Below are 20,788 nucleotides of genomic sequence, written 5' to 3'. Positions count from 1 at the left end.
GGATCAGAATATCTAGGTGAGCTTTTACTGCTATTTGCTTAATGGAACTTGTGACCCAGAAAGGCTTTTAAAATGACCATGCATAAGTTAAGAATTTATGTGACCGTGATTAAACAGATACATTCTTCAATGTCCGGAAAAATAATCTGTGCTGTGAGTTTTCAGCAGCCAGAACTGCATTCCTCAGCAATCATTTAGGAAATGTGGAAGTGCTACAAGAAGACCTGTCTAAGCAAGGCTTTTCCTGGAGAGTTTAAAATGGGTTTGAAGGTTTTATTTTGCTGTATGCTATTGGAATGGGAATTAACTGAAAGTTAAGGGTATATTAAGGGCTGTGGGCTATCTCGTAGTAAAAAAAAGGCATTGAGCCTTCTTTTTGCGCTTTTATTCAATTAAAATGCTAAACCAGTAAAACCAATTATTCATCTTTAGCATGTCACTGCGTCACAGTGGTTCTCATGTCCCATTTAGCACTCTTCTGTATGGTGCAGCATGGAATTGTTTAGCTAAGGCTTATTGAAGGACTCCGTGTAAAGACAGCGCAAAAGCCAGGATAGCTCTTGCTGCTTCTAAGGGCTTAACTAAAGCCCATTTATTGAGTGGCAGGTTGCTATGCTGTTTGTCTCAGTCATTTTGGTTGTTCTTCATAATGATAAGCTAAGGAATGGACCTGCAAAGTAGAAGGCAGTCTTAAAAAGATAAATAACATTGGAGAATCCTGAATCCTTTAATGAAAGCTTGTAAATATTCTTAACATTAATTTTCTAAAAGAGTGATTTGTGAGCTCAAAGTAATATAAAATTTTCCTAACACGAACTTCCAAGATTGATTCTTTTTTTTTCTTTTTTCAGTTTTTCTGGATGCAACAACTTACTAGAAAAGGTAAAAGCTGTTCATATGTACCTTCATGTTCATATTAACGAATACAAATACGTTTATCTGTCTTTTTCTTCCCTCATCGAAAAGCCTTATGGATTTCTGAATAACCTCTCTTACCTTAAGGCGATGCTTCTGGTGAAATGAGTGCATATGCTAGCTTGTTTAAAGAACATCATATCACTGGAAAGCGATTGCTTCTTCTAGAAGAAGAAGATTTAAAGGACATGGGAATCATTTCCAGAGGACACATCATCCACCTAAAGGTATCTAATAGTATATGTTGAACATCGGAGTAGATTACAGTGTAGGTATTGAGAGAGATTTTACAGTTTTATAGTAGCATTAAGTATTTTTTACTTGTAAATTACAAAGCAAAATAGAGAGCTTGTTTGGTACAAAAAGAATCAGAGTTACAGGTTCATATGGCTCTGAAACCCAAAGAACCCTGAACGTTTTATGAGGTGTGAAATGTGCCACGATCTTCATTCTCTTCCTCATCTATGAATTTTGTTGAGGGTGGGACTGACAGTGCTGCTGGAGATTTGTGTAATAGGGCAGAGCCAGTTATCCAGCAAAAAGCTTTGGATATCTTCAGAGTGCTGTCCCATAAGATTTTTCTTTAGCTAGGAGAGGATCAGGTATGGAGAAATTGTTTGAACTGAAATCTCTAAACTTCCCCACTTAGACTACTTTTAAGCTGATTGATGGCCAGGTTGCTTTGCTTGTAATGCTTTGTTTCCTGGTCTTTTGAATATATGATGTTTGTTATGAATTCAGACAATTATGGTCTGGAAAATGTGATCACAACAGCAATAATGGTATTAATAATGTATCCACAGGAGATAGTTACATTTTCCTGGCTATCAGCTTTGGAAAATGATCTCTCTAAAAGCAGCATCTGGGATTCTGTTGGGTCTCAGTGACTTTATACCACAATTTACTAGTAAAGAGATACTTTTATCGTAATTGCTAGTCCTGCAAATTTAGCTTCATCTCTGTAAGTCACAGATTTATTCCTCTTTGCTCATCAGCCATTTTTCCATAGCACATACCATTGCTGATATCTTTAATTTACATTTCCTACAGGGAAAATTATTGAAACTTAATAAAGTCAATAATGCCCAAAATGAAAGACTTTGGCTTCCTGAGTTGATTGAGCATAAATAAAAACAACCCCCAGGCATTTATTTTTTTCTGATTAAGCAGCTCAGATTCTGAATGTGAAATGTGGTCGATCTACTGAGACAGTTTCCAGAGCTGAGCTGTATTTTAAACTGCAGTCACATGCCCTGATGTAGCTGCAATGAAAAGCACAGCACATGCTGAACTGCTCTGCTTTTCATGCTGGTATTTGTGATATTTGATGCTGAATAACACTCATTGGATTTTGTTGTTTTTTTTTTTTTTATAGACTGCTATTGAGAAGTTAACCCATGACTACCTAAATCTGTTTCATTTTCCACCATTAATTAAGGCAAGTCTCATTGTTTATAGAAGAAGTGCTTCTCATGTTGGTATAAATACTTCACTGCTCTCACGCCTCAGCTTTCTGCCATTGGCAGGAGGGCAAGGCAGCTGCTTACACAGCAGCTCTGCCACTGCTTTTGACAAATGTGGAAGGTCACCAGCAGCAATGGGTTGCATGAGAACAAGTGGTATGATAATAGATGTTGTTTTCAATGAGGATCTCAGATGTTGTCGTGAAACCAGTGCTGGGTCCAGTCTTGTTCAACATCTTCATCAATGACCTGCATGATGGGATAGAGTCCACCCTAGGCAAGTTTGCTGATTATACAAAGCTGGGAGGAGTGGCTGCCATAACAGAAGGCTGTTCTGCCACTCAGTGGGACCCGGGCAGACCGAAGAGTTGAGCAAAAAGGAAACTGATGAAGTTCAACAAAAACAAGTGTAGAGTGTAAAGGAATAACTGCATGCATCAGTACAGGTCGAGGCTGTCCTGCTGTAGAGGAGCTCTGCAGAAAAGGATCTGGGTGTCCTGGTGAACAACAGGTTGGCTGTGAGCCAGCAGTGTGCCCTTGTGGCCAAGAAGGCCAGTGGTATCCTGGGATGTATTAAAACAAGCATGGCCAGCAGGTTGAGGGAAGAGATCCTTCCCTTTGTCCTGGTGAGGCCACATCTGGAATATAGTGTCCAGTTCTAGGATCCAATTCAAAAAAGACAGGCATCTCCTAGAAAGAGTGCAGTGGAAGGTGACAAAGATGATAAAGGATCTGGATGAAATCCCAAAAGGGAAATGAAAACCTGAACACCACTGCCGTGCTGTGATTGCAGTGCTGGTGGCTGCTGCAGTGTCATGAAACTGTGGAGCAGGAGCCAGTATCTCCCAGCAGAACCACAGCCCTCTGCTGCAGGTGAGCAGCAGGCTTATGACATAGGAAAGGCAAATCCTTGTTCCCAGAAAAGGCCTTGCTTCTGCCTCCCAGAGGGCTGAAGTAGCTACAAGCTCTCACCTTTTTATTTTTATTTTTTCCTTTTTTTTTTTTTCAGGACTCTGCGGGTGAAGCTGGGGAAAACATAGAGAAAGTAGTGAATCTTGAACTCGTTTTTGGCTATCACTTAAAGCTGGGAAATGGTCCAAAGGTAATCTGGGTGTGTTGTATCAGCTTGGCTATCTTTTTAGTCGGTACCCAGAGTGTCCCGTGTCTTCTGGATGCAAAAAAAAAAGAACCCTCTTGTTCTGGAAACTGCAGAGCTAATTAATGTCAAGGTAGCACGTAGGGCTGAGCAGTGATAAGCAGCCATGCCTGAGAGCGAGCATGGGAGAGCACAGTGATGCAGAAAGCTTTGAATGAAAGCTTTTGTTTCCTCACCAACAGTTTTTCTAACTGTCATTTCTGTAATTTGGGCTTTCGCTTTGTTCCTTTATCCCAATGGGTGTGCAGTAACAAGCCATTTATGCAGAAGAGCCTATTCAGACAGAGGAGTTTGATGGTGAGAGACAGTTGGGCAGCAGCATGTGCATGGTATCTGTGGACATGAGTTGGTTCTGCCTCAGCAGAAAGGTGGTGTCTGGCTCTGCAGCTGGGAAGAGATGGACAGCATGTGGCACGTGAGGCTGGGGAGAACAGGACAGGTCCTGGTGTGGCTGTATTCCCTCACAGTGCAGTAGGGAAGTGCAGCCCACTGCAGACAGTGAGACCACTGTGCCAGGGTGGTCACACGACTGCCAGAGGGCCACATCCTGACCAAACCTTGGCTCTGCACTGCTTCAGGTACCTCCTGGCAAACCCTGTGTAGTGGGAGCGTTGATGACCCCAGATGTTCCTGCAAAGCATTTCCACCACGTTGTCTGTTCTTGAGAGCAAGGATTATCCCGTGCCTTTCATTTTCTTTATCCAGCCTGCCACGGACTTTGAGTTCAAGGGTTTTAGAATTAATTATCTATGTGAAAATGGTGTGCAAAGCATTTCTGAGTTGAAGTCAGGGGTTGCGACAGCAGGATTTGTTTCTTTTTGTATTTGGCAGATCTGCATTGTGTGTCCACCCCAAACTTGTGGGTGGCTGACTTTCATCTTGTGTTATCTGACTGCTTTGCTTTCAGGGCACATTGTTTGCAGAAGTCTCTTGATTTCAGTACTTAGTGGTGCTTGCAGAGAAAGCATTTAGGTTTGTACTTAGTAGGAACTTGGACTCGTACTGAAATCATTTCATCAATTTGAAAAAAGCATTTTACTTTTTGTCTGGCGATTTCCTTTTTTGTTTGTTTGTTTCTTTTATCTTGAGCACATTTTTCCTATGAAAATCTTCTTTATCGCTGTGTGAATTACTTAGACTTTCTCAGTGTTCTTGAATGCTCTTATGAGCTGTAGAGCTGCTTTTCTGTAGGCATACATCTTTCCCTGCCATGTGCAACTCCACAAGGAACTAAAAGGCTATGCAGTACCTCTTGTCTCACTTGTATTTCCTGTATGGTCTATGAGCCATAGCGCAGGGAGGTGGGCAGCCACAGGAAATTCAGTTTGCCAGCTGAGTTTGAGGACAAGTAGATATTTTAGCTGGACAGCTGCTGTGAGCAAGTAGTTTGAGTGAGTTGTGCATAAACATAACACCAGCAAAGCATGCTCCTATATGTACAGCACAAAAAATTTGGCTAGCTTGCTTCCTTGAAAACCCCTGAATATAATCTTCTAGCTCCCCTAGAGGCTGCCTTAACTATGCAACTATTGTTGCCATCACCCACATTTGTTGTGAAATGGAGACACTGGAGAAACAAGAATGGAAGGATTTCAATTTCCTTTACTGTCCCATTTTTGTGTAAGAGTGGCACCTGTTCCTGTAAAACTGGGTCAACAGAAGCACTCAGAACATGCCTTCTGCCAGCTTTATAGTGAAAAAGCTGGTCTACATCAGTCTAAAATTCAGTTTCTTAAAGAAACTTGGCACATATAATCCCAGTAACTGGCTGCCTACCTAACACCTACCTGACATCTCTCCTGTTTCAGCCATGAGGGAAAAGAGGCAATAAGCTCAAATCAAACCTACAAGTCAGGCTCTACAGGAGCTGGTGAAGCATAGCAGGAAGGGGCTGTGCCATAGAACTGCTAATGCTGGGAGTTCAGCCTCAGCTGATTCTGCCCTGGTCCCCTGGGCTGCACTCCTACCAGCGGGTTGTAGCACATCTGCTGGGGTAAGGGTATTGGCACTTGGAAGCAAACCAGCCCCTGTGCCCAGAGCACCCTGAGGTGCTCTGCCAAAGCCTGGCATAGAGACCCATGAGACAGGAGTGTGCTCCCCCATCCCAGCTAAAGCACTGATGTGGCACAGCCACAGTGATTTTTAACAAGGGACCTGCAGAATATGCTTCAGGATGGTAGCTTTATCTATACACTAGATGTTTGGTCTTGTCTGTACACTAAATGAAATGTTGACTTCCCAGTATGCGACCTTACCATCCTCAGATTTGTTATCTAATTTAAACGCATCTAGTGAGATTATGTTGGTTTCCACCAGCTGATAGGCGCAGTCATTTTGTTACAGTTTCCTTCCCTTTTTAGCTGCATCTTTAGAGGTGATGAAAGCTCGATGACCTTTGTGCTCTCCGAAAGCATCAGGAGTGAACGCTGCAAAGCTAACCTGGTTTTTAGAGGTTTTTTTCCAATTCTTTTAGTTCAAGTTATGTGGTTACTTCCATTTACTTCCTGTTAATGACCTTTCTGTACACAATTCCCACTGAGCTAAAAGGTGATAGCTTTAGACATTTTGTAAGAATTTTTATTCCACAAATTAAAAAAAAAGTGGGGAGACACCAATTAACTCCAGGATACCAAAGAGGGTAAAAAACAAACCCTGGCAATTGTGGCTTGAGCTGATTCGCAGAACTGCGGAGGGAATTTTTGATGGTTTTCTTATCCTAGGTGGCTCATTAAAATTTCCCAATCAGGGGAAGGTGTCTGAGCTGTGTCGGCTCCACACGGATGAATCATCCAACCCCTTAAGAAGGATGGTTCACTGTCTTTTTTGTCTCCTGTTGATGCATTCCTTAGTTTTGGTCATCAGAAAGGCAGATTTCACCATGCCTTTGAATGTTTTCATTTTTACCGAGTGTGGCACAGTCTGACCTACATCCAAACACAAAGCCTTGAGGGTGGCTTACCATTTTTTGCTGTCTTTTCCCCCTCTCTCTCCATTTGACAAGGTAAGTAGCAGAGCCTTGTCAAAAACATCTGCTATCTCTGTGAACTATTTTCTAGCCTCAAATAACCAGACTGGCATATATTTTAATGCTGTTATTTAAACACATAGTGCAAAACTGAATATAATATTAAGGCTACTTTATAGAGAAATTGTGACCAGCTCTTCACGTGAAGAAACATTGGCTGGCAAAATGTGGAAATACCAGACAAAACAGTGCTATAACACTCATTGTAACTGAGCTGCAGTTTCATGAGGACTTGAAACCATTTCTACTACTTTTCCCTCTCCAGCCTCCCAATAGGTTGACTCTGATAAAACCTTTCTTTGCTTTATTAAAAATAATTCCTGGTTCAGACAGATGTGGTATAGCATGTTTAGTTTACTAAGGTATTCAGCACATTACAAACATGGCACAAATAAAGCAGTGACCTAGGTCACAAATTAGAAATTCCAGCTTATATGTTTTTCAGTTGTACTACACTATCTTTATCCTACCATTCCTTTGCCAAGATACTTGCAAGTAGCTTGGCTTTCTAGCGTGGAGTCATCTAGCCTTACCTCAAAACCTTATTCAAAGCTTTCTCTTTAATTACAGCTTGAAGCATGATGCTCTCAATACTAAAGGCTGAGTTAAAGTGTGCAGCAGAGTGGTATTCTCATAGGTTTGGTTTGTTCAGACTCCAGTAAGTAGTTGTTATAGGAGGAAATACATTGTGAAGGCTAAAAAACAATACCTAAGATGTAAACTAACTCCACAGCCATATTTAAATATAACCAGCAAGAGTAATTGCTGTCAGTGCAGTCCGCCAAGGCAGCAGGTTGGTGGCAGTGCCAGACCTTCAGTGCAGATGTGTTCTTCCCAGAGGGTTTCATGGGCCATGCCCCGGCTCTGCAGGAGGACGTGCACAGAGGCAGTCCCATGTCAGCTGGGCCACGACGCCTGTGCTGCTCTGCTCCATTCTGTCACGTTTCCCCAGCACTGGGCGGGAGGTGCCCTCACAGCACAGTGCTCGCCGTAGGGCCCGTGCTTTCCTTGCATCCAATGGAGAAGTGCAAGGCTGCGTGCCTGCCCAGGCTGGATCCCAGTCTGCCACAGCCTATGCCTCGCAGAGGAGCATCAGGGCTCTGGCTTTCTGAGAGACGAGCCGGTACCACCAACACACCTCTTGCTTTGTTTCTTCGCGCTGTAAGGCCGTCTCTCTCACAAGGCCTTCCCTCCACCCGTGTTTTTCTCTTCCCCCACAAGTGAAAGAAACCGGCAGCGCAGCCACCTTGTCTTGCTGGAGCCCGGCTGGCAAGAGCCTGCCCTGACCTGAGACATGAGCCATTGTTAAGGGTATAACACATTTACATATTTTGCAATAAAACATCAGTTATTTGCATTACTGTGTCAAGTTTTATTTGATTCTTTCACCTAAAAATGACTCATTTTCCTTTCTTGTATTTTAAAAACCAACTACTCTAAGCTTGTTTGAGAATAATCAAAAATTGCCCATTTAGCTAGAAGTCATTTTCTTTTCAAAAGGCAAATGTTATTTAATCTTTCAGCTGTTCATTGTGCCATCATAAATACTTTCTTTTCAGCACAGTTGTGGGGACTGAAATGAGCCCACTAATTGCCTCCCATTTCGACTGACATGTGGTGGTTTAGTGGAAAGAGAACACAGCGGGGAGAAGGAAATAGGAGGCTGAGAAAATGAGAGCTAATTATTTTCACTGCCTCATGTCAGGCTCTGTGTCAGCCTTGTTTTTACAAACTGGAAGGTTTAGCACTAAATAAAACAAACTGGCGTCATGTTTTTATATACTGGCAGTGTCATGGAAGCAGCTGCACATCTCAAAGACAATATAATGCCTGCATTCGCATGGACACCATCTGACAGCCACTGTGAGCCACTGCTAATGAGGATATCACAGTGGTGCCAAGTGAAAGGTGCTGAATTATGTATGATTCTTCATCAGTGCAGCAATAGTCCTGTACATCATTATGAGACATTGTTTTGCTGAAGAGATTAAAACATTCTTAGTTCCAGACCCTGCAACCTATACACGCTACAAGAGGTTATTAATGGAATTTTTAGGGAGAGTTTCTTGTGGATTTCTTTTTGGTTAAAAATATCTCATGGGACAAAGCCGTGGTGGGTCATGACACTATATATATAAAGAAGAGAAGCAAATTAACCGTAATTGTGTTATCTTCCTTTAAATCCAGAATAATAAAATATAGTGTAGCAGGGTGATACATAATGATAAATAACCCAAGTGCTGTCACTAGATGTTCAACTCTAATGCCTTTAAAACAGCAGGTTTCAGCAGCTGAGATAGATAATAGCTAAGAATGTAAAGGAGCTTCTGGGGACCTAAATCACCAACATGCTACTACTTTTAGTGCCAGCATGACCGACATTTTTTTCATATTTGTTTCATCTCACGTTACATCTTACTTTCCTTCTAATACCCAGTTGCCTGCTACAATGGCATGGGTTTTTTTTTTTTGCTTGAATCATAAAAAAAAAAAAAAAAAGTTTATTGCAACCTGCTGATTCTGAAATGAATCCTGAACTTGGGCCTCCTTGGGAAAGGAGGTGTCATCCCAGAGAGTTTGAAGCAGTTGTTGCAGGAGACATGTTTGTTGCTTAAAGCCTGTACCTGAGCTTTTTCGTTTCCCTTTCTGTTGTTTTTTTTTAACATGTTAGTACACATGGGGTTAAAGGAGCATCGTCGCTGCACTAAGCAGGAGCCTTAATTTTCAAAGTGTTCTTATTTTCTGTTTTGAAGCTGGGAAGTGGCTCAAAATACATTTGTGATTTGCTTTTCTGCTTCTGCTATCAGTTGCACAGGTTGCCAATTTAGTAGCTTTGTCAAAACGTTATTCAGAAATGCTTTCCAACCAAAGTTGTACTGGTTGTGCCTCTGGTTACAAAAACAAAAATTTTTAACACAAAGCTGAAATTATTTATATCAAAATTGAACTGGTAAATATTGAGAGATAGTTTGATGTTTGAATTGCAAGATGCCTCGGGAAATCTCTTTGATGCACCTTGTGTAAATATATTTGTCTACAAGACATTTCAAATGAGCCATTTCCAAATTATTTCCCTCAGTAAGGCTGTTAGTAAGTGTAGCCTCAGTCCAAGAAATCTTCTGGCTCCAATTCATCAAAGATTTAAGTTACATTTTCTTGGTTTTCTAGCCACATTTTTGGTTATGCAGTTGAATATCTCTCTCTTATTACCTCTCTTATTCTTTTGAAAGTAAGAACCTAAAAATCAATTGGAAAACAGGGAAATATGTCCCTTTTTGTGGTTACAAACCTAGCTATATCTACTGTGTGTTAGAGCAGAATGGAGGGTTACAAGCTTGTAAGAAAAGCAGCTAGCCACTTCTCTTAGAAATTTCCCAAGGACCTTGATTCTGAAGTCACTGAGCTGCGTGCTTTTTCCTTCCTTTTCTTCCTTTCTTCTCTTTCTTTTTTCGTCTGTTATATCTTTTCTGTTTTTTTCTCTTTTTCTCCCAGCCTCTCCTCACTCTGTCTATTTTTATTTCTCTGTCTTCCCCCCACTCTGCTGACTCCTTTACCGTAACACAAAATGAAAGCCTTTCTGAATAAGACACAGGCTTTTGAATGACCAGAGAGCAAACATTCAGTGCCATTATTTTCTCTTTTGGTCTCTGCACAGTGTGCCTGGAGAGGACCCTGAGGAGGATGGAAGGTTTTGGGGCTGGATTTTAAGGATGGGCGAGCATGTTTCTGCCTCTAAAGCCATGGCTCAAAGCAGGGGAAGGCGGTGTTCATGCTGGGCTTGCGCATCCACAGCTGCGTGGGGCAGCCTGATTTGTTCCTGCACAGAGCACTCCTGTGTGTGAGGCTGATCTGGCAAAGGGCTGGGTGCTGGCAAGTGCCCACCGCATGTTGGACCCCATATTGACAGAGTCTGTCAGCCTTGTAGATACGGGAGTTTGATTTACAGGGTTTATTGAGACAAGCTCATGCTTTTCAGATGTGGTATGGGAGGAGCAGAAAACCCTGAGCATTGAAGGTGCAGGAGCCCTAACATAGGGCAGCAGACAGCTTTGGCACTTGGTGTGGCACCAGGCTCATGACAGGAGATCCACTAAAGTAGCTGGGTGCTACTGATTTTTGTCAACATGTTGGTCTTTACTTGTCTGAGGTGTTTTTGTCCTTAAGCACTTTGTCTCTAACCTCAGCTTAGGTCTGCAACAGAGAACTCAGGTAGCACAAAATTAGGAAATCCTATTAGAAAGTCAGGCAAGGAGAACAGTGCAGGCAGCGACAGGAGCACAGGTTGAGAGGCGAGGAGGAGTCAAAGCGGACTTCCTGCACTGCTGCAGCTCAGTCACACAGCATGAACAGTCCTCGGCCGACAGCCTGTGCCATGTCGTGCTGCACCCACCTTACAAGAGGCAGCCCACAGCCCATAGAAACAGGATAGAAAAAGACCATGTGGAGTGATACAGTCTGTGATTAGGCAATGGAGGCATGGAGCGAATTTGTACCTTTTGTGGATCACTCAGGAAAATGAAGCCAGGACTGGAAGCTGAGCTCAGTGCATGTGAGCCTCAGGCCAGTGCCCTGAGTGCCAGCCCATGGCGGTGCTAAAACCAACTCCCATGTCCACTCTCCTCATAAAACTCGTGAACTTTCAATGGGGACAGATGGACACACGGGGCCATGTGCTTTCATAAGCGTCATTTGTTGCCGCGATTTGGAAATGATTATACTCCAGTTTTCTTTTATCTTGGAATTGCCAATTCAGTGCCTGATTGAAAGCTTTGAGACTTCTGAGGGCTGAGCTCCTGCGTTACATTTATGAGAGATGCACGTGCAAACACTAGCAGATAATCGCATGTAGGGATGGGTATTTCTTAGGGCTGCTGTACATTTGTGTGTGCAAATAACTGCTTATGCCAGCCCTTGGCCCTGAGCGGCCATCTGTGTCCCCACTGAAGGTTTTTGCATTTTTTGAGTAACTTTGAGGAGATGACTGTCTCCTCAAATGCCAAGATGGCAGCTGCATGGCCAGCAGCATGTGGGGACGCTCCTGATCCTCAGGCACACCTGGAAGGGCTCCTCCTCTGCCATGCAGTCCCCATCCGGGATGCACAGAGATAGAGCTGCCCTGCTTGGTGCCACCCGTCTTGTCCTTCAGGGAACAGACTTCTGGAGGAGCTGGACAGCATCAAATCCCAAAATCATCTGCTGTGGTCTGCAGCAAATCTGCTGTCCCCCGCAGGAACCTCCCTGGCCATTGGCCAGCGCTCAGCCCACCTAATAGCCCTGCAGAGCCACAGCCTCTTGCAGGCTTACACCCACTCAAAGTGCTGGATTTGGTGCTATGTTCAGCCCGTGGGATTATTTAAAGATAACTTTCACTGTTTCAGTTATTAGACTTGCTGTTTCAAAGCTGAGCTCCCTTAAAATCACCGGTGCTATTGGAGATGAGAGGAGCTGAGGATGGTCAGTGCCTCACTGGGCACTCAGGATCTGAAGGAACTGAGCTGCACTAATCAGCTTATCCTCCTGCCCACTATTAGAGTGACTGTCCTAAAAGTGTTGCACACACCCTCTGGTCCTTCATTCCCAGGTTCACCAGGAAGATGTCCCAAGGGCCAGGCTCTGCCTGTGGCTCCAGGTGATGGCTTCCATGGGCTGTGCCTCACCACCACTGCTCATATGGGCAGGCTGTGCTGCTGGGGGAAGTGCTGCCGTCATGGGGCCCTCCAGGGGACCACTGAGGACAGTCAGACCTGCCAAGGTGTCTGCTGTCTCTCAGAGGGACCTGAGCGGGAAGTGAGCCAGAGAACCTGAGGGTTTTCCATTAACAAAACTCGCTGCAGAATGCGCATATACTAAAACATGTATATATATGCTCCTTGCCTTCGTCGCTGTTTCTGGTTTTATTTTTTTCCATTTACAGGGAGAACTAGGCTGGATTTGGTTAGTCTTTGTTTTTTTATACTTTGAATTTTATTTTTTGTGTTCTAACAATCAAGCATTCTTTTTATTATTATTCATAGGACTGTAAATGGAAAATGTACATGGAGATGGACGGGGATGAAATTGCAATAACCTACATAAAAGATGTGACATTCAACACTAACCTACCTGATGTAGAGATTTTAAAGATGACAAAGGTATTTACAGCCTTACAGCTTTCACGAATTCACAGATCTCAAACAAAGACATTAAAATACCACAGCAGTCGACTTTTGTGCTTGCAGAAGCTCAGTCTCTTGACAGCTTTTAAATAAAATGCACATTTTAAACAGATGTGTATCACAATAAGAGTTAGCTATTTTGGTTCTCTTTTAAGCTGACAATAATGTTAACAATAGAAAAACAAGAGAAGGAACTAATTTCTGTTTTCTTGTTTTAATTCCACGTCATAGCATCATTACTCCTTTTAAAGATGAGAATGTTAAAAACTTATGCTCCTTTTCAGGAGGAGAAACTGATTTAAATGTTCCAATTTGAAACTTCACGTGATTTGTCTGGGTTTTTTTTCTTTTTCTTTTTCTTTTTTTTTTTCTTTTCTCTTTTTTGCATAGTTTTAGAACTTTTACATGCTTTTAAAACTCCCTCTTTCATGCAACAATGGGTTCCAAAGACTGAAACCCATCAACATGTTGTTGATCACGGGCATACAGCCCTGCACATCTGCAGTTCAGTGCCACTGGGCATTTACCCTATTTGAGTAAACCTGCCTGTAAGTATTTACCAGTCAGCACTTAGACCATAAGCAACGGAAGGTTTGTTAAAGCACAGAATGCACTGAACATTCTGTTTGCTGTTATTTTGATTGTTTTTATTAGTAAGATTTTTTTTATTTTATTAAGTAGAACTTAATAGAATAGTAGCTAACATCATAAATGAAAAAATATACATCTTCATTACCAGTTACCACGCTTCTCTAACGTGCACTGATTGAAATACAAAACAAAACCAAAAAAACCTCCTGAATGCCTTTAACTGTGGTTGTTTTTGTTGTTTTTTTTTTTTTGGCAAAGTTATGGCTGTTTTTTTGCTGAAGGAAAGACTGAAAATCATTCTTTCAACAGAATTTTAGGGAAAATATGTTTTTGGCAGAAAGTATTCTTGTATTTAATGTCATAGTCAGCTAAGACTATTGTTATAGCTAGGGATTTCTTCACCGTTGGAATTTTATTGTTGTTATTATGTCATTGCAAAATAGCTTTCTGTTTCATTTCCAGAAATTCCATCTTGGACATTTCCATTTTTTCATTAAAAAAAAAAAAAAAAAGAAAAAAAGAAGAAAAGGCTTAAAGTTATATGCGGTAGTCTCCAGATACAGTAGGATTAGCACATACTTTAGGATCTGTATTATCTATCAGGGACCAACTCCAGGAATATTTATTGCATGTGTGTAAAACTGAAGGGCGATGCCCCCAGGAAAATATTCCATACACGTTTGTCCCATAACATTTTTAGATGTTAACAATACGGAAAAGGATGAGAAAAGGCAAAAGTTACAAGTACTTTTAGGGAGTTTCAGAGACAAGTCAGGAGATGAGGAGCACCTTATAAACCACCACCGTGTTCTTTTCAGCCACCGTTTGTCATGGAGAAGTGGATTGTGGGGATCGAAGAACACCAGTCTGTAGAATGTATTGTTACATATGAGGTAAGTTCTAAGAAACAACAGCATGTTTATCTAAGATAACCTGTATGGGAGATGTGGCAATAGCATCCCGTAGCTCCGCTGTATCCTGTAATCAAGTCTCAGCACCCTGTAATTAATTGTAAAATCTAAAGTTTGGAGCAAAAGCTGAATATGATTTACAAAGACTGTGTCCTCAGGCAGCCTCCCAGATCAGCTTTTTTTCTCAAGGACGACAATTCCTTTTACTTGAAGTGTAATGTGTGCTCAGGTCACTTGGAGGCTGAGGTTTTTTTTACCTTTCCAGTGAAGTGCTAATTAGGAGAGCTGAGGAGCAATAGGAGAAGAAAGAGAATTCTAAGTCAAAAGTAAAAGAGGAAAACAAAATATCAAAGACAATTTAGCCATGTAAAATGACAGAAATTAGCCTTTGTAAAAAGAGCTGGCGATTGCTTACAGAAGTGATTTTATGAAGACCAATGCTGTGCTTCACAGTGAGGCTAATAATTGAGATTCCAGCTCTGTCATAGGCAAGGATTCGAGCACTGATGAAGTGATGAGGAAATTTTGCACCTTTTTTGGTTTGTCTCAGAAGTGAAGAGCAAGAGTTTTCTGTTGCTCTAGGTTTCTTTCAGCCTTTCAGAATTGCAGGCAGCACGGCTCCTGTAACTGAAGAGCTTGATACTCCAAACAAGCAAATCTGGAGTGTTACCTTGCAAAAATACCTATTTAGTCCTACCTCTTTTAGCAGAAGGTGCTGCCTATCTGGTCTTCACATTATACAACAAGTAAAATACTCTTTGTATTTGTAGAGGAAGGCTTTCAGATCTTTCCTCCACATGGTACATGAATTGGAACACTTATTCACTGCCACATTTTTAGCATAATCATAAAATACCAGCCGAAATTATCTACTCTAAAAATACATGAGAACTGGCTAAGTGGTTTTGCAAAACAAAGTCTATTCAGAGTGCTGCTGCCACCCAGGCACTAGTGGAAGTTCCCAGGCAGGAGAGCTTAGTTGGTTGTGTGTTGCTATGTCCTCACATGCCTTGTGTCCTTATGTGTGTTGTGTCCTTTTTGAGCAGAGCGACGTTCGAGCTCCCAAATCCACCAGGCACGTCCAAGCTATCTGCTGGAGCAAGGTGAAAGCACAGGATGAGGTCAAGGCGGTGCAGCTTATGATACAGACCTCGCTCCCCAACTCAGAGGGGCATTCACGGAGCAGGTCTGACTCAAGTAAGTCACTATGTGTGAACTGCCTGCCTCTATTGCTGGCATGGGCAAAGTGTTTATGTGGAGAATAGCAACAAGACAATGCTATTATTCCCGTCTAACAGCAGAGCACCATCTTGCAGCATCAGCTAGCATTGTGGTCCCTGTGACATCTTCATGGTCACATGCAGGAGCACCCTGGCATGTAAGGATGACTTAGCTTAAAAGCTAAAAGTTAGGTAGTGACACATTTTATATCACAGTGTGATTTAAGGATGAGTGATCTGCATGTTTCTATAGAAAGTATGCTGGAAATAGTCCAGGGCATTTAGCTACAAATCCGTGGTATACTGTAAATCACTTGCAGTAGCTTATCAGTAGCTCAGATCCTTCTGCTCCAAAACCCCCAGTACTTCACATCTTCCAGTATTGAGAGAACCACAAAGCTGCACCAGTGCAGGGCTGACACCATGTGTCTGAGTCCACCAGCAAGGTGGGTCTTGTCAGCAAGGATGCGATCATATGGCAGTGCATCTAATCAGCTTTGGGACTGGACTGAGAGCATAGGCAGCACACTGTAATTATCTGTGTAACATATCTGTGCCATAGAGGAAGATGTGTTTCTCAACCAGGATTTCAGGAAGGCATCTGCTGAGAAAGGAGACAATCTCTTACATCTCTTCCCTCCATCTGTTGGGAAATAAGGTTTTCTACAGTCTTTTTGGGAACCTGGCAAGCCAGTGTTTTCAGTAGGTTTTTCTGCTTTCTCTCCTTGCAATCCAAACTCACCAAAAGTGCTGTGGTCAGTTCTTTCCTCCTGCTGCTGGCTACCCAGCACGCAGACAGCTTTGAACAAATGTCTCAGATACGAGCAGACCTAAAACGTGTTCTTGATGGCTGTAAAGAGGAGTGGAAATCTTCCCATTGAATTCTTTTTCCACAGCTCTGCCCATTCTGGTCTGCCCTGACTCCATTCTAGCTTCTCCTGGAACAGGGCTTTGGAAAAGGTTGTATGCATCTTAAAGAAGTTACTCTTTTTGCACAGGTGTTTGTTAGCCAAAGTGGTGTTTTTTTTTAATTTTTTTTTTTTTTTTCTGATTCAGTTCACAGTAGCGCAGTAGAAATACATGGGCTGGAACAAGATAGAAGTCAGTGGAATTTCCTCAATCACGTGGCACTACTGCTGCATCTGGAGCAGTGGCCTTGTGAATTGAGCACTGGTGGTTTAACAGATACATTTAAAATGGGTGCTCATATTCCTAAGTAATCTATCAATGTGCAGAACAACTGTGTTTTGTAATGCATGTGGGACGCAGCATGTCCTGAAAGACGTTTTCACTGCAGATCAGCTCTGGTGATCCAGGTCTTGGGCTGATGAGCCATACAGCCATACCCAAGTGTGGTGTTGTATCTTCACAGGTTGGCTCTGCTGCAGTAAGCCAAGCTGCTTTCATTTTTTTGTGGCAAGCGGTGGGAGAGCTTGTCTGTCCCTCTGGCACATGGAGGAGTTGCACGAAGCCACTAATGTATTGTCTGCACCCAAGTGAATAGGCACAGTTCAGAGGAAATGGGTTACCAGCCAGCGTGAAAGCTGCGCCTCAGCTCTAGCAAATCTCCTGGCCTGTCTTCTTTACCAGATCACCTACCCCAGGTTTAAAACAACACCAAATCCAAGCACAAAGGTAAGGGTAATAATACCTGTGTAAGAGGCTAAAATAACTGGCAGTGAAGGTGCTGCCCATGCAGGTTATTGTGTGGAGCATTTAATTCAGCATGCAGAACTGGTGGCTCAGAGACCTCATGAGGGAGAAGACCTCAGCCTACGAAAGGACTGGGCCTATGGCCCATCCCACAGCTGGTGCTGGGTGATCCTCATTGGGCAGCTGCTCTCTAGACAGTGCACTGGAGGGAGCTGGTCCCACAGGGTGTGTGGTTGCCCCCTGAGAGCTGGTGGCACCGAGGACCCAAATTCAAATCCTGAGCCAGCTGCTTTCAGATTTATGAGGTCTGTGTTTTACATCTAGAGTTTTTGTAGGAAGAAATAGGGAAATGGTAGAGGAGGCTGTCTGAAAAATGCATTCGAATCAGCATGCATATTTCTTTTGAAACAATGAATTTCAAGGAGGTTAGGAAACAGAGAAGTTGATTCCCACCTTTTTGTGAAAGGAGGTTCATCTCAGTGCAGTCAGAGCTCTCTGCTGTGGCTGCATCGGACCTGCACTTTGACAGGAAAGACGATTTCCTTTTGACATATTTGACATTAAGTTGAAGTGACTGAAATCTCCGGAGACTCCAGCAAAGTCTAGGGGAAGGAGGAATGGAAGAGATCATCCACTATATCCTAAGAAGGAGCAATCCTAGCAAGGACAAAGCCACTACCAGCTCCAACAGAATTCTGCAGGCAGATGCAGCACTGCCATGGGAGAGAGGGGCTTGCAGCAGAGGATCTCTCTCAGGAGACCTTCAAAAGGTGAGAGAGGAGCTGGGGTCCTCTGCTGCAGGTAATAAAATCTTGTTTGTGTTTATCCTGCTGCAAACTGCTAGGGCCACACTTTTCTGTTAGAGTGACATAACCATTTTTTAAGGAAAATCACTCAGATTTCTTTAGAGCAAAATTACATAAGCTACGCTTTATACCTGAAGCTGGATGGAGGCTGTGGGGTGCAGCTGGGTCTTAGTAATGGTTATGTGAAATGTGTTGACTTCTGAATTTGTAATGATAATAAGAAACGAAGTGGCTCTGGCTGTTGTGGTGAGAAAATGGAAAGAGAGAGGGTGAGTATGGCTAGGGTTTGCACCACCTCCACCACTGTGAAGGGCATGGCCAGTGCTGGCTGGGAGCAACACAGTCTGCAGCTGGTGCCCATGTTGTGCCTGCTCTGGAGGTCTGCAGGATCTTTTGTTGTGGAATCTGAGGAGGAATCTGCTGAGACTCTGGGGAAAAGAAAGAGTTTACCATCTCGGGGAGAAGGGGCAGGCAACTCAGAAAGAGTACAGGAATGCTGCTAAGGTATAATTTTAATCAGGGGAGACCTTATCACTTTCTACGGTGACCTGAAAAGAGTTTGTAGCGGGGTGGGGGTCAGCCTCTTCTCCCAGCTAACAGTGACAGGAGGAGAGGGAACGGCCTTAAATTGTGCCAGGGGAGGTTCAGGTTTGAAACTAGGAAAAATTTCTTCTCAAAAGGAGTGGTGAGGTATTGGAACAGCCTGTCCAGGCAAGTGGTAGATTCACCTTCTCTGGAGGTGTTCAAAAAAAGAGTAGATGTGGCACTTGGGAATGTGGTTGAGTGGGCATTGGTGATGGGTTGATGCTTGGACTAGATGATCTCAGTGGTCTTTTTCAACCATTATGATTCTACGATTCTGCAATCTGTAGAGGTTTATCAGAGAAAGAAAACCTAACTCATCCCGTATCTGAACCAGAATGTATTTTCCCAGCAATTCACACAACGCTCACCTTGTTTCATTTCCCTGCCAGGCATCGACAGCCAGTGGATGCAGACACTGCGCATGCACCAGATAGCCAAAGCCATTTCCCTGCAGCACGGCCATCCACACAGCCCCACCACCATCTCACACTACCTGCCCTACCTGCAGAGCCAGGACTCCTACGCCGCTGCCGTGAGGCGGACACGCGGGCCCATCAGTTACCACTACACCTCCATCAGCCACTCCAGGAACTCCTCTCCCCTCTCGCACAGTTTGGTGAGAAACCTGTCGAACCTACACCTCAACTCAAAGGGCAGCAGTACTTCCAGCACAGCATCGGACACCGCTTCAGAGAGGGACAGGTCCACGGGCAAGGCCAGGCACAGCGGCAACTCCCGCAGCTCCTCTGATGGGCGGCGCAGCGGGACGAGCTCCCCGGTGCCCCCGAGGTCCTCGGGCAGGGCCGGCAGGACTGCCTCCTTGCCCCCAGCCCACGAGCAACGCAGGTATCCCCGCAACTCCCCCCAGCCCAAGGCCATCCCAGGCATGCCGCTGCAGGGGGACAGCGAGCCCAGAAGAAGCGAAGGGGAGGGCAGGGTGAGCGAGGGGGGGTGGATAAAGGTGCAGCACGTGAAGAAGCCCCACAGGCAGAGCACCGGCAAGCAGGGTAAGGAAAGGCCCAAGGGCAGCTGGCGGGGCCGAAGGACGTTCTAACGCGGGGAACAGCCGTGAGCTGCGATGGAGCCAGCTTTCCTGTTATTCCACTGAACATTGAACTGGGAGATGACACATGCTTCTGCTCGACGTGCTCCAGCTCTCGGCGCACTGCACTGAAGCCATGACTCTACCTCGCTGGGCTGGCTGCACCGCTCTGCATGCAGCTGGCTGGTGGGCACCTGGAAGGAGCCTGCCCTCAGCAACGAGACTTCTTCCCTCCCAGTACTGATGGATTTAATATGGTTGCCTCCCCTCCCTTTGGCTGCTCGTGTTCTTAGGAGACTGGATGTGCACTAATTTGCTTAATATTTCAAAAATAAAATCAGTAATACACAGCCATGCGCTGTCACAAAAACCTCTCCTTTTCATCTACAGAGGAGTTGTGCTGCTAACTCTCTTGTCACCTCTGGCTCTGAGCACTGTTTCTACACACTTTATTCACTCTGCTTCTGCCAAGGCCATAGGAAAAGGTAATATTTTAGTCAGACCATGACAATCTCAAAAAGCAGAAGCACACACATGTTTTTCTTCAGGCCCACTCTGGGAACTTCACTTCTCCACTTCCAGCCATCCATCCCCTATCAGGAATTTCTCACCTCTCTCTTTGTTAAAACCCAGACACCAGGTATCTGACACTGCAGAGCAGACGCTGCGACACATACAGTTGTTGTAATCAGAAGGATAAAAAAAAAATAGGCTTTATGCTTTTAGGAAAAAAAGAAAAAGAGAGGGAGAACAAGGCACTGCCTTTATAATGGATAGATCCATCCCCTCTGAGGTCTGTGATAATGTTTATCCCTGGGCAGCAGGCATTTTTTAATTGAATTTTTAAATGTGGCCAGGCTGTGCTGCTTTTGTCTTTCAGTCTTCAGGCAGTAAAGACAAGGTCAGCAAAGTTTGTGATTAATGTGGTCTATAGCTCCACTGAGAACAAAGGCACAGCCGTAGACTTACTTGTCTTCAGAAAGTTCCTTGTTGGCCTTTTCACTCCAACTTGATTTCACACAATTAAACAGGGAAAAAAAGTTAGGATTTCCCAAGATGCAAGAGGGAAAAAAAGAATGAAACAGATAAAGGAAGCTGAACCCAATGCAACACATGGTACCCTCTGAAAGCCAAGAAACTGTAAATTAGTCATGCCTTTGAGTGAGGTACAAGACACCATCAGTACCAAGCGATGCTCACTGGCATGCAACTGTGAGCACTGCTGGAGGAGCTGCCAGCACATCACCCCTGATGAGCCCCCGTCAC

At 43.8% G+C, this 20,788-nt stretch overlaps 1 protein-coding gene across 2 annotated transcripts in view; it reads left to right on the top strand.

Annotated features, from left to right (window-relative positions):
• Positions 1 to 19,892, top strand: part of MAP3K20 (mitogen-activated protein kinase kinase kinase 20) — an 86,302-nt gene extending 66,410 nt beyond the window's left edge. The window contains exons 13-20 of one of the 2 annotated variants that reach the window (XM_042822613.1): positions 852 to 882; positions 1,003 to 1,142; positions 2,291 to 2,353; positions 3,388 to 3,480; positions 12,574 to 12,690; positions 14,124 to 14,198; positions 15,263 to 15,413; positions 18,870 to 19,892. In XM_042822613.1, coding sequence (XP_042678547.1) covers positions 852 to 882; positions 1,003 to 1,142; positions 2,291 to 2,353; positions 3,388 to 3,480; positions 12,574 to 12,690; positions 14,124 to 14,198; positions 15,263 to 15,413; positions 18,870 to 19,534 — 1,335 coding nt within the window. In that variant the 3' untranslated portion in view covers positions 19,535 to 19,892. The remainder of the gene's footprint in view (positions 1 to 851; positions 883 to 1,002; positions 1,143 to 2,290; positions 2,354 to 3,387; positions 3,481 to 12,573; positions 12,691 to 14,123; positions 14,199 to 15,262; positions 15,414 to 18,869) is intronic. The other variant, XM_042822614.1, reaches the window with a different exon arrangement.
• Positions 19,893 to 20,788: the final 896 nt, after the last annotated feature.

Source organism: Centrocercus urophasianus, unplaced genomic scaffold (genome assembly GCF_019232065.1).
Source record: "Centrocercus urophasianus isolate 14NV4802_14NV808 unplaced genomic scaffold, USGS_Curo_1.0 seq_20, whole genome shotgun sequence".
NCBI lineage: Eukaryota > Metazoa > Chordata > Aves > Galliformes > Phasianidae > Centrocercus > Centrocercus urophasianus.
Note: the sequence above shows the minus strand (reverse complement) of the source record. Positions and strands in the feature narration are given on the sequence as shown.